This window comes from Caenorhabditis elegans, chromosome V (assembly GCF_000002985.6).
Source record: "Caenorhabditis elegans chromosome V".
Classification (NCBI taxonomy): Eukaryota; Metazoa; Nematoda; class Chromadorea; order Rhabditida; family Rhabditidae; genus Caenorhabditis; species Caenorhabditis elegans.
In genome coordinates this window covers 11,701,331-11,717,161 of record NC_003283.11, presented here as the reverse complement: position 1 = coordinate 11,717,161, position 15,831 = coordinate 11,701,331, and the positions used below count along the sequence as shown (strand labels likewise).

Sequence of the window (15,831 nt, the reverse complement as noted above, 5' to 3'; positions counted from 1 at the left end):
ACCTAGGTTTCATTGTCTATTTTTGTGAGTTACAACGATCAAAAAGATTATCTGCTCACAAAAACCATATGGAAGTTCTTTTCCTTATCAGTGAAACTATTTTCTTATCGCTCTATTCTTTCAAAAAATGTCATTCAAAGACAATTTCATAAATTGAAATTTGCATTGCATTTCGTAAAATTTTCAGAGCACTCGAACCCTTTTTCAGCCGAAAAATCCTCAAACTTCCTTTTAGTTTAAATTTATAATCAACGTCCGCAACCATTTATTTCCTCGTTTTCTTATTATTGGCTATGAACTTCTCTCGCACCTGGTTGTGCTCATTGTGCATGACTTCTCAATTCTTTGATCTTGCACGCATTGATCTAATCTAAAAATTTTTCAGTTAAAGAGATGAATAAAAACAACCTCTTTCATATAATATTTCAAATATTTTCCCTCTGATTTCACAAGGTTCCACTCAAAATGATGAGCAAGAGGGATGATTGATAGACGACATTCGTTCCTCTTGAAACCAGACACTTTCTCCAATCATATCTTCTTCTTTTGCGGTTTCGGCTCGATTTTATCAAAGCTCAAAAAACGCTCAATATCTTGTTATTTTAATCAGAACCTAAAATGTGAAAGAACTTCAAATTTAGCATTTGAAGAAACCTGAAAATCAAAACCTCAAAGTCTTTTGATAGTCGCCATAATATTTTTTTTTAAGTTTCATTCCTAGAACCTCCCTGGAAGTTGTTTTTTTCTGTTTCTATTTTTTATTTGCCGAATATTTGAAAAAGCAATAAAGGGAAAAAAGACAATTTAATAAAGTTTTCAGATTTTTTCAAAAAATTAAATCTGATTATTGCAACTTTTTAATAATATAAAATCACATTAAAATTTTTCACGACATTTCATTTGAACTATTCTAAAAATAAATATGAAATATTTATTGATATCACACTTCCTCTTATTGACGCGAAATAATTTATTTCTATTTAAAATTGTACGCACTTTTCGTTTCTCTAAAACATAAAAACGAAATTTTGAGTCTTTCCAGTTTCTGGATTACTCGAATAAAAAACCTTTGTACTTTCCGTAAATTCATTCTTATCAAATAAATTTCTTTTTGATCGTCTTTGAAAGTGCTGATCGCCCCAAATATCAGTTTTTAAGAATTTTTACATGTTATCAATTTGACTAATCACTCAAAAAATGTGTTTCAATCATATTTCTGACACGTTTTCAAATGTTTTATGATTATTGTTCATTTCAGAAAAGTTTCCAGAAACACGTGATTCCGAGAATTTGGTGTGTGAATATTCTCATCTTGAGTAACAATTAGGAAATGTTGAATCCTTGGAATTTCTTCGTTTTTGTATTATTCATAATATGTGGGCCACTAGGATCCAATCAAGTTGAGGTGAGTTTCATATTAATTCAAAATAAGATAACTTGATTCTATTAAAATTGTTTTTCGATCGAGGTGGCGCAAAAATTTCCAGTTCTCGAATTGTTTGCTCACCTTTAACAACTTTGAAATTGTGAAAACTCTGGAATAACCGCTTTTTGTGGAATTCTACTGTCCCATATTTAGTTGAAAAGCACTGAAAACATTTCAGATTGAAATCTCAATAGGTTCACAAGTCCACTGTTAGACAGGCTTCCTTTATATTGTAAATAAAAAGCCAAACTAATTTATACGTTTACTAAACACAACACTTTTCAAATTGCAGGTTCATGTGTGCGACACCACAAATTCAAACAACTCGTGAGTCAATATAATGTATCACTCATAAACATTACAATATTTTAGATTCATCTATTGTAATGGACCAATATTAGATGCAGTAAACTATCATTCACTATACAATGATTCAAAAGAATTTGTTGATATGCCATTAAAAGATGATCCTCGTATGTTGATCTGTTACAGTTTAAAAGTTGATCCATTTAATTTCAGAAATTGTTTACAATGCGTGGAGGGCTAAATACGGAAATCAATCATCTGCAAACTTGAATAAAAGCGATGTTCAAGCGTTTGTAAATCAATATTTCAGGTATGTTTACATGCTCATCGTGCCCTTCAAAACTTTAAGTGTTTATAAATTATTATTCAATTTTGGATAGGTAAAATATGATGCTTAAATGAGAATTTTTACAAAATCAGTACACATTTGCCTAAAAATAAAAAATATTACTCCCAGATACTTTGAGTTAATTTTAAAAATTCATAGTGTAGCTTCTGAAAACTGCCTAAAGTTCATGATTTTTTCAGTGCTGCTGGAACAGAGCTTGTCGTTTGTACACCTGACGATTGGCAAGAGAAACCACCAAAATTGGCAACAATCGCTGATCCGAAACTCCGTGAATGGGCATATAAATTGAATGGTATCTGGAAACAACTTTGTCGTAAAATTGATCCAGCTATTGAACAACATACATCTCGTTACTCTCTTCTGTATGTTCCAAATAGTTTTATTGTGCCTGGAGGAAGATTCCGCGAGTTTTATTATTGGGATGCATATTGGATTATCAAAGGATTGATTGCATCTGATATGTATAACACAACTAGAAGTATGATTAGAAATCTTGCATCAATGGTTGACAAATATGGTTTTGTACCAAATGGTGGAAGAGTTTATTATCTTCAAAGAAGTCAGCCACCATTCCTGGCTGCAATGGTTTACGAACTTTATGAAGCAACCAACGACAAGGCCTTTGTTGCTGAACTTCTGCCAACTCTCTTGAAAGAATTGAATTTCTGGAATGAAAAGAGAATGACTGATGTGCAAATGAATGGGAAATCATTTAAAGTTTATCAATATAAAACAGCCAGCAACGTTCCTCGACCTGAATCATACCGTGTTGACACCCAAAACTCTGCAAAATTAGCAAATGGAGCTGATCAGCAACAGTTTTATCAAGTAAGTCAGAAGCAGGTTTCAGGCAATTATGCATTGTTTTTAGGATCTTGCAAGCGCCGCCGAGTCTGGATGGGATTTCTCAACTAGATGGTTTTCTGATTATAAAACTTTGACATCTATCGAAACTACCAAGGTTTGATTTTTCCCCTACATCATTTACAAGTTTCGAGATGATATTATAGGTTTTGCCTGTTGACCTGAATGGTTTGCTGTGCTGGAATATGGATATCATGGAGTATCTTTACGAGCAAATTGGTGACACAAAGAATTCTCAAATATTCCGTAACAAAAGAGCTGATTTCCGAGATACTGTTCAAAATGTTTTCTATAATCGAACAGATGGAACTTGGTACGATTATAATTTGAGAACACAATCCCATAATCCAAGATTCTACACAAGTACCGCAGTTCCTTTATTCACAAATTGCTATAACACATTGAATACCGGAAAATCACAAAAAGTATTCGACTATATGGATGTAAGTAATATCATCACTGTGATAATTATTTGTTAATTTTTTTTCAGAAAATGGGAGTATTCACTTATCCAGGGGGAATTCCAACTTCAATGTCTCAAGAAAGTGACCAACAATGGGATTTCCCAAATGGATGGAGTCCAAATAATCATATGATCATTGAAGGATTAAGAAAATCAGCAAATCCCGAAATGCAAGATAAGGTAAGATGTTCCCAGGGTACTCAAAGAAAATTACTTATGACAAGTGGAGTCGGTGGTGTGGAGTTATATGTTTCTTGAGTAAACAGTAAAAAATAAGCGGAGAGATAGTAAATAGTAATTTAATGAGAAAACTATCACAATCAACACCAAAAAAGTAGAGGAAACACCGTTTTTTTTTCGAAATTTTCTTTGAGATCACAAATCAAAAAAATAGGATCGAATAACATGTAAAACATCTTATTTGAGAGTTGATGACAATGCATTTGGAAAGTCAGATTTATATCTGATACAATTTCAAATTGAGCTATATCGATAAATGTTTTTTCTGAATCCCGTGGCAAAGCTTGATCGTGGCTCCAAGAATTTGAGAAGTAGTTTGAAATAAACCTATTGGTATCATGAAATCCCTTTTAAATATGCATAGTTAAAATATGTTTGTTTACTTTTAGAAAATATTTTCTGAAACTTATCCTAGCTCATCAAGTTGTTTACAAAAGTTTATGTTCCCTTATATGGCTCAATAACCATAGTTGCAGCAGCAAACTTGACGAAGCTAATCTGAAAAAAAAAGCACTTTTTGGTGAATTTCAAAGATCTATAATTATAATTCAATTATGTAAAATCTAAGCTATACAAATTCTTTAGAGCTAACTGAAAATGCTCTCCTACACATACCTCTACAGTATTATTTTTGTAATAGTCCTCTCAACATCACCCACTTGTACATTGAGCACACACACACGAATCTACAATTATATTAATTGTAACTGTAAGAGCGAACCAACTGCTCTTTTGACAACCTGCGTATGTCATCCTTCCCGTTTAAAGTGTGAAAACCAATATGTTTTGAGTAGAACACATCGTTCTCGCCTAATTATACCGGAATACCGGAAAAAGTGGCGATGTGTCGGTTAGAAGAAACACCAAAATAGTGGTGTTAATAGATGGATCGTCACCCATTCCAGATGTCGTATGCTCACTAATAGTATTTTTACAGGGATTCCTGATTGCTTCCAAATGGGTTATGGGCAACTTCCGAGTGTTCTATGAAACCGGCCACATGTGGGAGAAGGTAAGAAACAAGTCAAAGTTAAAGGAGCACAAACAAGAGAAACTCTTAAACAAGAAATTTTGTCTTTAACTATAAGTTTGAGATTTGTAATAATCCTACTTCTGACTTGGGTGCGATAATTTTAACTGTCTGTAACTGAATCTAAAATTCTAAAAAAATCAAAAAAGTATCGTAACAAAACGACTCCCGAAAAATGTCTATTAAAAATTGGTTTTTCTTGAAATCAAATAATGTTTCTTTCTGGGGGAATTTGTAGCATATTACCTAAAAAGTTTAGAATTTAAATTTATAAGCTGCAGGTTTTTTCAATTCTACTTTCCCCCTTCTCTGGAATAGTATCTTCCGTAAAGATCCCCGTGACTCGTGGAAATATTCCAAAGTTCCATCATCATCATCATAATCATCACTATACATCCTCCTCTACTTTCTTGTGTCTCTTTTCTATATTTTCCCACTCCAAATCATATGTAAATATGATTTTAAGAGGGTCCGTGCCGCTACTAACACATAAGCTCTTCACATGCATCTTTCTCAGATTCGCCTATTCTTGCGATTATGTAGATTGTGTTAAATTGCGTGTGTGCCCTGAAGCGCCATGATTTGAGCAGCATATCTACTACGGTAGGTTACTGAAGTTGGAGCCGGCCAATGATCGAGTTGTGTGAGACGATGACGATATGGAGTACATTTGAATTGGAAATTCACAAATCTTGAAGGGTGGAAAAGGACTTTATAGATGGGTTGAGACCAAAGTTTTTAGAAATAATACCTCTAGAGGATATAGGAGAATGTTAAACCAGAATCAACACTACATAAAGTGAACTTTTTTCGTGTCTCTAGTACCTCCTAGGTTAAAATTCGCATTGCATTACCATTAAGTTTTTAAAGCTCATACTTTCATCAAGATTTAATTTTGTCACAAAAAGAGTTATAACCAACAACCGGAAAACGTTAGATATTATCCCCTTCCCCATAATATCCAACCGTTCTCTGTCAATTATGTGTCAAACGTTTTTTTGCTGAACAAAGTAGGTGGTAACAGGTGTACAATAGAGAAATAACATCTCCGTTCATGGAAATCCATTATGTCATTGTGTGTTGACTTGTTACCTCACTCTCGTCTCTCTTAATCCACCATGGCCTCAATTCTGATAGTGCCCAAGCCAGGCCAACCGGGAGTTAATGGTACGCATGTAGATGTTTATCTGAGAGCTTAAGGGACAGGTGACAAGTATCTGTATCCCTTACTCATAGATGGTCAAAATAATACTTTGATTTTTTGACAGTCGGGAATGAAAAAGACTCGGTGTTGTGGCAGAGGTTAGGAGTGAAGTATCACTTGACTAAAGCGGTTCTTTTTCCCTTCCTACAGTAGTAGTACATTATGACAATAAGTTTCGATGCGCGAAAAGAGGCATCAAGAATGGCATTGGTTTGATTGGCACCACTTATTGATGATCATGACCTTCTTCTCTCTTTACATCATCGTTTTCTAAATACCTTTTTCATTTGTCTCCCAATTTTGATTGTTAGTATGTTGTTCGTGATTGTCAACGAACATGTTGGCGACTTTGGTCATTAGAAAGAACGAATAATGAATCGAGAGAAATAATTTGAAGGATTGGAAGTTGAGATCAATAATACAAAAGAATACAGTAAATTTATAAACAATGAAAACATATTAGTTTCAAAAATTTATTTGGAATTGTAGAAGAATTTAAATCTCAATTAAACAAAGGTTAATAAAAAGGCATATAAAGTGTAGGAATTGTTTTATTATTCAAAATTATAATTCCTTCTAAAAAAGAGTTTTCATATCAGTCGCACATCTCCCCCATTGATCTACTTTTTTTATTTTACCACTAAGAGATAAGATATTCTTCTTTTCCCCCGTCTAAAATTGACCTCTCCTTTTTATCACGCCTATTCTAGAATCATGTTGAACAATAAAAAGGACACTGGTCTCAATAAGGTGTCATTCGCACCTATCAGGTGCTCATCGTGACACGAGTATTGTTTCATGATGTCCCACGTTCCAAGATAGATGGCACCAATATATTTTTATTGTGGCATGCTCATTTCTACAGAAAAACAGAAGATCATTCTGTATCCCTTCGTTCACCTCCACATGTGTCATGTGTGCGTGTTCATCAATTATCGAAGCACTTATGGCCTGTTTATTGAAAGACCCGTAGCCGTCTGTCAGCAACTCTTGAGCCTTCTAAATTCTAGTGTCTCACACAAAAGACGACAAGTTACTTTGGGTACAAATTAGCATAAATCTGTGATGACAGCTTGAGCTTCCACACTTTCACACAAACGGCAAGATAATGAAATCAAACCACAATTACTATTTTCAGTACAACGTGATCGGCAGCTACCCACAACCAGGATCTGGAGGTGAATATGATGTTCAGGTATATAGAGAAAGATGGGGTACTGTAACTGAACTCGTTGATATTTCAGGATGGATTTGGATGGAGCAACGGAGCTATATTGGATCTTCTCTTGACATATAACGATCGATTATTTGTTCCAGAAAACTTTGTCAACACAACTGTCACACCTTCGGTTGAATCTACTACCAAATCTGCTCCAAAATATGCTAAGCTACCATGGGTACTCGTTTTCGCTTTCATGATTCGTCAACTTTTTAATTATTAAAAATTGATTAATTTAGCTACAATTGGAACCATACTGTGTGTAAATAAAACATTTTTATGTTCATATTTCTATTTCCATACCCCGACAATTCGTTCCTTTACAATTTCGCGCACTATGTCGTTTCATTCTAAAACTCGATGATTCAGGTGTATGTAGGGTAGCTGAAGAAATAACCTGAAAGACGTCGGAAGGGTTTCTTTCTTTTGGTGTATACCGCCGGAAGTTGTATTAACAATAGGTAGCATATTGGCGGCTGGAGCCAGCTACCCCTTTCGTTTATGAATGACACAATTGTGGTGGACAGGGTACAATAGAAGAGGAAGAAGGACCCACATAAATGGAAATGGATTCAGATTGTCAAAAATGTGTAAATGTTAGGCAAATTCTAATTATGCTGTCTCGTAGATTATTTTGATTTAAAGGTGGAGTAGCTCTAGTGGGGAAATTGTCAAAAACCACAAATATGGTGCCAAATAACCAAATATCACAGTAAAACTTTTCAAAAAATGCTATATTTTGGCACCGTATGTGTGGTTTTCACAATTTTCCCACTGGCGCTTCTTCACCGTTAAGGTGTTTATTTTAAATGATTCCAATAATCTTCTAGACAACAGGCTCTCTCAAAGTAAACCGCTTGTTTTTGCTCACAAGGATATCACATGATATTTGCCAACTCGACGAACAATCAATTGTCCGCTCTCTTTCTTATCGTTTCTCACTCTTTATTTCCCTCTCAAAATTCACTTGAAACCGGCGGCTCGTATAGTAGTCGCAATTGCCGAAAGAGAGAAGGATACGGTAGCGGTAGGAGCAACAAATACGACACTTGTTATATCACTGCTCTAGTGCGCTTCATTCTTCTTTTCCAATTTGCCTCAAGTTGTATTTGTCTTTTCACTGAGTCCCCCCATCAATGACAGAGAGCCGCGCGCGAAGTGCTGGCGCGGGGTGGTCTTTATGAGCATTCAATTACCGTAGCACATTTGGAAAGCAAGAGGAGGAGAATGATGGGTCAAGTTTCCAGATGTACGTACATTCTCACCTGTCCGAAACGATCAAGATATGAATCTACATGCTGCTCAGCAGGAGGGAGAGAAAATGAACTGCAATTGTTTTAGTCAAATCAAGATATGCACATGAATTGCGTATGGGATGAGCATAGGATAATCCCCATAGTTATAATATGGCGTAAGGTATAGTAAACGTAGTCAAATTGCTGTTCTTACAATAAAAACCAATGACAATATATTTTTATCATCCCATTTTTTTGTATGGTCCTGAATAGAATCTCAAAACCGTTATAGTTCCCAAAGTTTAGGTGTCGACTACAAAATTTCCCAGTTACCGCCTTCAAGGTCAACTAAAGTACGTGAGCCGAGCCGGATAATAGCTTCCGGAACATTTTGAAACTCTACAAGCTTTCGAAATTCCCTACGTTTTCAACTCGTCTCCATTGTACTCTTGGTGGGACAAAAGGCTATTAGCCACGAATGGTGGACCGGAAGTTGACACGGATTATTAGACTGATCGTCATTTAGACAAATATACAAGAAAAGGTTGACAATGACAATGTATCAATAATAATCAGGACCTTGCTCAAATGAACACAAATACCTTGCGCACACTTGTTCCGCGCACTTCGAGCTCCCTCTAAAAGTTTATGCATACATATAAGTACCAATTGATGGGTCACTTGGTTAATGATCGTGTTGTTTTCTTGTACTTAAAAGGCAAGAGCTAGTAAGTCGAGATTCCGCACGCCATCTCCTCTACCCAAAAGCTCATGTTTCTTCGTTTTTCCCCACCAAGATTCTTTACCCTTATCCTAATCCGATGACGATGTCATGTTGGTATAAAGCTACCAGTCAATTGTAGCCAATTAAAATAGATGAGAGCTGCACATGTTTTAAAGTGTCTCTAGGATCTTAGGCTTATGTCGTAATATTTGGATAACAGGAGGATAAGTGGTACAAATGTCTACTACACGCCCCAAATTGGTGGTGACACCGGTGTTGAGTGCTTGGTTCCATCCTGAAGAAGCACGCGGGAATGAGGGAACCGTCTATTGCGTAACAATCGACGTTGCAGATGACCTAATTGAGTTCTTTAGCTTTTGGGGTTGACTTTCGCTAATTGAGGTTCCGTCTGTTCCTTTTGAAAATGAAACATAGATAGACACTGATTCAAGTTTATTCGAGTCATCTAAAATAATCAACAGATAAAATATTAAAATTTAACTTTTCAAAAATGTTTCTGAAATCCTAAAAATAATTTCTTGCTCTGAATTTTGTACAAAATGTGTTCAGAACTTGACAGCACCGAGATTACTGATATGCTTGTAAATATTAATTTTCAGCGTTACTTTTTGGTTGAATCAAAACTGTAGGCTTTAAATTCATTTATAAACACATGTAACACAACATATACCCAGATGATACAGTAACATGAAACCAGTAGTGATGACTGGTGATTACTAATCCGTACAATTTACGTAACCTTTTCCTAAGCCTATCGAATTTCTCGGATGGATTACGGTAGTGCTCGCTAGTGCTCTCACTCTCTATTCGTTCGTAGAGAAGCCGCGAGAAGCAAACACCCAAGAGACACCACTCGGTAACATACCAACCCGACACTCTGGTTAGATATGTGTATCGATTTGATTGCGATGTGTAACGAAGATATATGATTGAAGAAGGGAGACCGAATACAACGATCTTCCGCATGATTCCTAATCCTGGTATCATGGGCGCGCGCTAAAAGGCTTAACGAAGACGGTCAAGGTTTGGATGACGGTGTTGTCTTCATGACTTTCTATTGATATATCATAATGTATCTTGTATTACATTCCAATAAAAAGTTTAATTATTTGTATCTTCATAGTTTTTTAACTGATTGGTATAAGTGGAAATCCTGAGTGAAATATATTAACCTATAAATTTCCGTGAGGGTTCTGATCCATGATTTCTAAAACTAAAGATGCACTCTAAATATTTGTGCTCATTGAAACTTGGTAGATATAACAGACTTGAACTGTTATTGGCCTTTCATTTAACTTGAAGCCATGAAATGTTCCACCTGTGCTAAATTTGGTACATGAATATAAGCAACATAGTTGACTGTAAAACATTATTTATTATTCATTTAATGCATTATTTCTGGGCTTCAAATTCTAAAATATATAAAGTCTCTAACCCCCTTAATAGTTTTCATCATAGTCTTTTGACTCTTCTCCAATTGCTACACTAATCAATTAATCACTCAAGCGAGCTGTCATTGCCACTTATAGGGTCCGAAATTGACTGAAAACAACTAATGGCAATGGGTCGGCGTGTGAGGAGCGATGGTAAACGAAGAAGTGGCGGGCGAGATAGAAGAAACACTAAATAAATGCCATTAGCGAAAAAAGAGAGACCACTTTCAAATCATCCATCGAGATGGGGCCTGGCGCCTCGAGACAGAGAAGGAAAAGGAGTACTTGTTTTTTTTCGTTCATCAATGCCATACAAAGAAGTACGGTAGAAGTAGTATTTAGGAAAAAGGAGACGATGAGTTGAAGAACACGTGGCCATAGAAAGGGGGAGAAGATTTGGCTGAAAGTGACAATGTCAGTAAGGAAGGTGCGAATGGGGGGAGGCATGCGTTATAACCTCCGGTTAAGAAAATATGAAGACAAAAGGGAATCGATATGGTTCGTACATATATTCGTTTGACAGAATTTTCTAAAATTGAGATATGTGTCATAACAATTTTAGAATTTGCACCTGAAACATCTTGCACACTAAATGAAGAACGAGTTCGTGTGTTCGAAACATACGGTTATTCTAGGATCTTAAAAATAACCTCTAAATCATGATGATCTGGATATTGATCTAGATAACTCTTTGACTTAAAATCTAGGACACAATATATCCTCCTCACTACACAAAACCACCAAAATAAGTGAGAAACTACCACTGTTAACAAAAACTTTCGATTTCCAGAAGACCTCACTTTCTAATTGTACAAATATATTCATTGCGGAGACTTTTCGTCCCCCGACTGATCTCCACCAACATCATCGACAACTTCATCTATTCTCTGTCCCCCACTGATTAGTTTCGCAGTTAAACAAAAGCTTCCTAATGATACTCACTTACCCAACCACACTACCCAAGGGACAAGCACGCCCCAGCAGTATCGTCTCCCGTTACCCGCATCTTCCTTTCCGATGTGGGCGTGGTTTCAGTGGATGGGGGGTTAGCCACCAACCAACCCGCGCGTCCTTCATGACTCCGCCCCCGTATCATTAGAAAGATTCGTTGCGACCGACAAGCGCATACATACATTCAACCACACCGATACATTCTTACTCAACTCCTCAAATTTTGATCCGATCCTATCTTTTTGATTTCTACTTTCAACTCACAATCTAAAACTTTTAATTGTTTTCAATTTCAGTCTGATCCCCATTCATCCTTTGCGAACATGTTCACTCCAGAACAGTTCACAAAAGTGATGTCCCAACTGGGTAACTTTTCCCAGTTGGGACAAATGTTCCAACCCGGGAACGTTGCAATGCTTCAAGCACTTCAAGCCAATGGAGCATCCTCCACTCCATCACTGTTCCCTGCAATGCCTTCAGTTATTCCATCGTTAGCTGCTCCATCATCACCGACTACCTCGAACTTGACTGCTGACCAGGTTAGTATTATTAGTATTGTTTGATTAGTTGTAAGAAATTATCATGCATAGTGCCATCATCATGGCGCTAGCGTCAAATAAATGTGTCATTAGGGGTACTGATGAGCCATCAAAGAAGAATACCGCAATAGGGTTCACTTAAAAACGAATGTTGTAGAATGAAAAAAGAAATAGAAAAGAAGATAAGTGATGTTGAGCATAAAACATAAGATGTGTTGAAAAAGAAAGAAAAACGGAAAATTTGATCAAATTTGAAACGTATCTTTTCCTCTTCTCCCTTTCTTCTTACTTCCGTTCTTCTCTTACTTTCAATCCAATCATGCTCCTTGTCTTCTCATAATTTTATTGCTTTTTGTCTCCTCTTTTCTCGCCTTCTGCAACACAAAGTGCAAACCTAAATTCCATTTAGTTTTCTTACACAAAATGATTGAAAAGTAAATGTTTTATGATGAAAAGTATGAGCCATCATTCATCTGATCATCCATCTCTTTTGTTTAAATATCAATTTTTTAGATTGTGAAGACATGTGAGCAACTTGAAACTGATGGAGATGTCGATGGACTTTTCCGATTCATGTGCACAATCCCTCCACAAAAAACTCAAGAGGTAAAACTCTCTGATGATCGGAACTTTTAAAATCATCTGAAAATTTATAGGTTGCTGGAAATGAAGCCTTTCTTAGAGCCCGAGCCCTCGTCTGCTTCCATGCAAGTCACTTCCGCGAGCTCTACGCCATTTTGGAAAACAACAAATTCTCTCCAAAATACCATCCGAAGCTTCAGGAAATGTGGCATGAAGCTCACTACCGTGAACAGGAGAAGAATCGTGGAAAGTGAGTGAAAAGTTTTTTTTCCCAAAAGGTACTCATCTCATTGTCTTTGAAAGCTATCATTAGTGTTAGAGTCTACGGTAGGATAGTAGCATCACGGCGCTATTGTATGTGAGTGTGAGAGAAGAAGAAAGGAGCCGGCTCCTTTTGCTTTCAATCTTGTCGGACAATATTTGCTTTGAAGCAAGACGCCAAGGGTCTTTCTCGCTTTTCTTCAACACACTGTTACACTGATAGGACTGATAGATAGACAGATACTTTTGTCAAGAGCATTGGAGAATAAAAACTAGAACAGTAGGAAATGTTTGAAAAGGAAAATCTTCAAAGAATTAGAACTGATAGATTTGACTATATATTCCAAAATATAAGTTAAAACCTTTAAAAAAATTGTTTTCTTTATACGGATATCCCGATCCTTTCGTTTTCTGTCTTCAAGTATCGAAAGATTCATGACCAAAATTCCTGATCTGAATACCTTCACCATTAATTTTATTCGTTTCAAAGTATTCCATCTCTTCAAAATTAGCTACATTTTGTCCTCATGTAGAAACGGTAAATGCGTGCTAATCGTCCACCGGGTCGCCCCCTGAACAAACCCGGCATTTACAAATTTGACACCTTCAAGAAAGAAGGGATAGGAGATGGCTTTTAGAGCCTTCTCGCATGCCGTATGTCGTCTTGTCGACGCAAAAAGATGCGCCCTCTAATTAGCTGATTGGCGTTGATTTTTGTGTTCACATACTACCGGCTTTAGAGCTGAAGAGCTAGTGTTCATGTACCATATGTGCGGCATACACAGTACTGTTAATCGGATAATTTGTTTGACTCCTCTTCCGACAAGGCAAGACGTGTTTTAAAACATTCAGAGGATTATCTCCTATTGTATTGAATCCTCAAAATTTTCAGATCTCTTTGTGCAGTCGACAAATATCGTGTTCGCAAGAAGTACCCAATGCCAAGAACAATCTGGGATGGAGAGCAAAAGACACATTGCTTCAAGGAGAGAACAAGATCACTTTTGAGAGAATGGTATCTCAAGGATCCATATCCAAATCCACCAAAAAAGAAGGAACTCGCAAATGCAACAGGTCTCACACAGATGCAAGTTGGAAATTGGTTTAAAAACAGGAGGCAACGAGATCGGGCAGCAGCTGCAAAAAATAAGTGAGTTGGATCGAAATTGATTTCTGCCGTTGTTTGAGTCAATCTCTCACTTTTGTGGCTTTAAATAATATGAGACTGCGGCACTGCCTTCCCTGTTGATTTTCAATTTTTGAGAATTCATAATAGTAGTTGTTGTAGTAATGGTAGAAGTTTGAAGACAATTAAAAACGGATCAGGAAGTGTCTTCTTCTCAATTTCCTTTTTCTCGACCTTATGATCCGAATGTAATCTGTCTCTTCTCTTCCATAATCTCGAAATAGGAGAATAATTACCCCCTATGCATTTCAGTTTTATTTTCTTCTTTTTCAGGCAAAACATCATCGGAGTGGAATTGAAGAAAACATCGTCCGACATGTCAGATTCAGATGATGATTTTGAGGATTCAATGACTGATTCTCCAAGCCCAATTGATGAACCGAAAGATCTCAGCAAAAGTCATATTCCAAAGCTCTCACCAACACTCTTACCTAAAATGGCGACTCCATTCGATATGTTCGCAGCTGCAGCAAATCCATTGATGATGTTGAACTTGAATCCAGCTCTCTACATGCAATTCCACAACTTTTTCAACACAATGAGGAACCCACAAATTGACGAAGAAGAAAATAGCGAGACAACGGTTGAAGTTGAAGCTGATATTGAGCCACCGAAGAAACGATCAAAATTGAGTATTGATGAGATTTTGAATATCAAATCAGAAGTGTCCCCTTCACAATGCTCACCCTGCTCCAATGAATCACTTTCTCCAAAGCGAGCGGTAAAGACAGAAGAAGTGAAAAAAGAGGATGATGAGGCTGCTGAAGAAGATTCTCGAAGTGTGAAGAGTGAAACATCAGAAGATCCAAAACATTCATCACCAAAGTCAACGACATCTCAATCTGAGTAACTCTTCCTAGAAAATTGTAATTATTTTTGTAGTTATATATACACTTTTTGAAACTTTTTATTATTATTTTCCTCGCATGGAACGTTTTCCAATTTTTCTTGATTCCGGAAAACAATCAAATCTCAGTTCAGAAACGTTCATGTCAAAGAACAAACTCACAAACGTTCCCATCTTTTCAGTCCAATGTTCGTCTCAAATCCGGTACCATATTTTCATACTTAGTTGTACTTTTTTGAGCTTTTCCTTCTTCACTTCCTCCCGCATTTGCCACTCACTTTGAACCTCAAATTCTGATTTCTTCTATTCTTTTTTGTCCACAATCTTCAGATGATTGCTACACCGCTTTGATGCATTCCCTCTAAAAATAGCTTTAGCGGCGTTTGAGCATTCATCTGCTAGACCCTTCTTACCCAAATGTATTATTTTTTTTTCATTCATTCGTTCAAATATTTAAGAAATAATTATCTATGATCATTATTTCCAAAAACTCAGATCTAATAAATAGTATTCAATATATAATATCTGGATTTTTTGACTACTGTATCTGTGAATTAATAAACACAAAAGAACATTCCGAAGTAATGCGAATCTGCAAAATACCAAATACTTTGTATTATATAGTTTCTTTCTAGGAAAAAGTGATTGACCCAAAATATAAATATGTTCGTCGTCGATCTTTAAAACATTTTTTGTTGGGCTGAACAAGTACTAGAATGAATATATTTAGATGTTACTGTGTATCCTTTACTGGGTTCATAGTAATTATGATACTGTATGTCTATTACGTAATAAGGTGGTAGCAGTGGTTGAATAGTACTCGAAGCAATCTCATGATAGTATCCTCTTGTATTGGGTGTCAACTCAGCTCATAGTTCTGGTTTTGTGTGTACCTGCACTCATGTCTCCTTACAAGTGTTTGCGATGCACAGTTCATTGGTCTCTGGTAAT

At 36.3% G+C, this 15,831-nt stretch overlaps 2 protein-coding genes and 11 non-coding genes across 14 annotated transcripts; 5 read left to right on the top strand and 8 right to left on the bottom strand.

The window, feature by feature from the left end:
• Window positions 1–1,258: 1,258 nt before the first annotated feature.
• Window positions 1,259–7,378, top strand: tre-3 (Trehalase; the record flags this gene model as incomplete). Of its 2 annotated transcripts, NM_001269432.4 has the most annotated exons (11): window positions 1,259–1,405; window positions 1,719–1,753; window positions 1,799–1,899; window positions 1,946–2,042; window positions 2,261–2,909; window positions 2,953–3,042; window positions 3,092–3,388; window positions 3,436–3,588; window positions 4,586–4,660; window positions 7,021–7,077; window positions 7,127–7,378. In NM_001269432.4, the coding sequence occupies 11 exons, from the start codon at window positions 1,331–1,333 to the stop codon at window positions 7,322–7,324; spliced, it is 1,827 nt and encodes a 608-aa protein (NP_001256361.1). The 2 variants fall into 2 exon arrangements, with proteins under 2 accessions (NP_001256361.1, NP_001256362.1); NM_001269433.3 differs by lacking the exons at window positions 1,259–1,405; window positions 1,719–1,753; window positions 1,799–1,899; ... (3 more) ...; window positions 3,092–3,388; window positions 3,436–3,588 and having other exon boundaries at window positions 4,613–4,660; window positions 7,127–7,324.
• W05E10.9 lies at window positions 5,049–5,231 on the bottom strand. Its single transcript, NR_069608.1, has one exon. It is a non-coding gene; the product is annotated as an Unclassified non-coding RNA W05E10.9 (non-coding RNA).
• Window positions 5,695–5,836, bottom strand: W05E10.10. Its single transcript, NR_069607.1, has one exon. It is a non-coding gene; the product is annotated as an Unclassified non-coding RNA W05E10.10 (non-coding RNA).
• W05E10.17 lies at window positions 6,561–6,707 on the bottom strand. The gene has a single exon (NR_069606.1). It is a non-coding gene; the product is annotated as an Unclassified non-coding RNA W05E10.17 (non-coding RNA).
• Window positions 7,379–7,978: 600 nt separating the features above from the next.
• Window positions 7,979–8,291, bottom strand: W05E10.19. Its single transcript, NR_069605.1, has one exon. It is a non-coding gene; the product is annotated as an Unclassified non-coding RNA W05E10.19 (non-coding RNA).
• A 926-nt stretch (window positions 8,292–9,217) lies between these two features.
• On the top strand, window positions 9,218–9,350 carry W05E10.14. The gene has a single exon (NR_069604.1). It is a non-coding gene; the product is annotated as an Unclassified non-coding RNA W05E10.14 (non-coding RNA).
• A 1,002-nt stretch (window positions 9,351–10,352) lies between these two features.
• Window positions 10,353–10,916, top strand: W05E10.13. Its single transcript, NR_069602.1, has one exon. It is a non-coding gene; the product is annotated as an Unclassified non-coding RNA W05E10.13 (non-coding RNA).
• W05E10.15 lies at window positions 10,522–10,869 on the bottom strand. Its single transcript, NR_069603.1, has one exon. It is a non-coding gene; the product is annotated as an Unclassified non-coding RNA W05E10.15 (non-coding RNA).
• A 150-nt stretch (window positions 10,917–11,066) lies between the features above and the next one.
• Window positions 11,067–11,291, top strand: W05E10.20. Its single transcript, NR_069601.1, has one exon. It is a non-coding gene; the product is annotated as an Unclassified non-coding RNA W05E10.20 (non-coding RNA).
• A 177-nt stretch (window positions 11,292–11,468) lies between these two features.
• W05E10.12 lies at window positions 11,469–11,673 on the bottom strand. The gene has a single exon (NR_069600.1). It is a non-coding gene; the product is annotated as an Unclassified non-coding RNA W05E10.12 (non-coding RNA).
• Window positions 11,674–11,740: 67 nt separating this feature from the next.
• W05E10.16 lies at window positions 11,741–11,887 on the bottom strand. The gene has a single exon (NR_069599.1). It is a non-coding gene; the product is annotated as an Unclassified non-coding RNA W05E10.16 (non-coding RNA).
• ceh-32 (Homeobox protein ceh-32) lies at window positions 11,762–15,398 on the top strand. Its single transcript, NM_073557.7, has 5 exons — window positions 11,762–12,004; window positions 12,518–12,610; window positions 12,661–12,836; window positions 13,740–13,997; window positions 14,307–15,398. Exons 1-5 carry the CDS (start codon window positions 11,789–11,791, stop codon window positions 14,881–14,883), a joined length of 1,320 nt encoding a protein of 439 aa, NP_505958.1. The 5' UTR covers window positions 11,762–11,788; the 3' UTR covers window positions 14,884–15,398.
• Window positions 12,261–12,397, bottom strand: W05E10.8. Its single transcript, NR_069598.1, has one exon. It is a non-coding gene; the product is annotated as an Unclassified non-coding RNA W05E10.8 (non-coding RNA).
• Window positions 15,399–15,831: the final 433 nt, after the last annotated feature.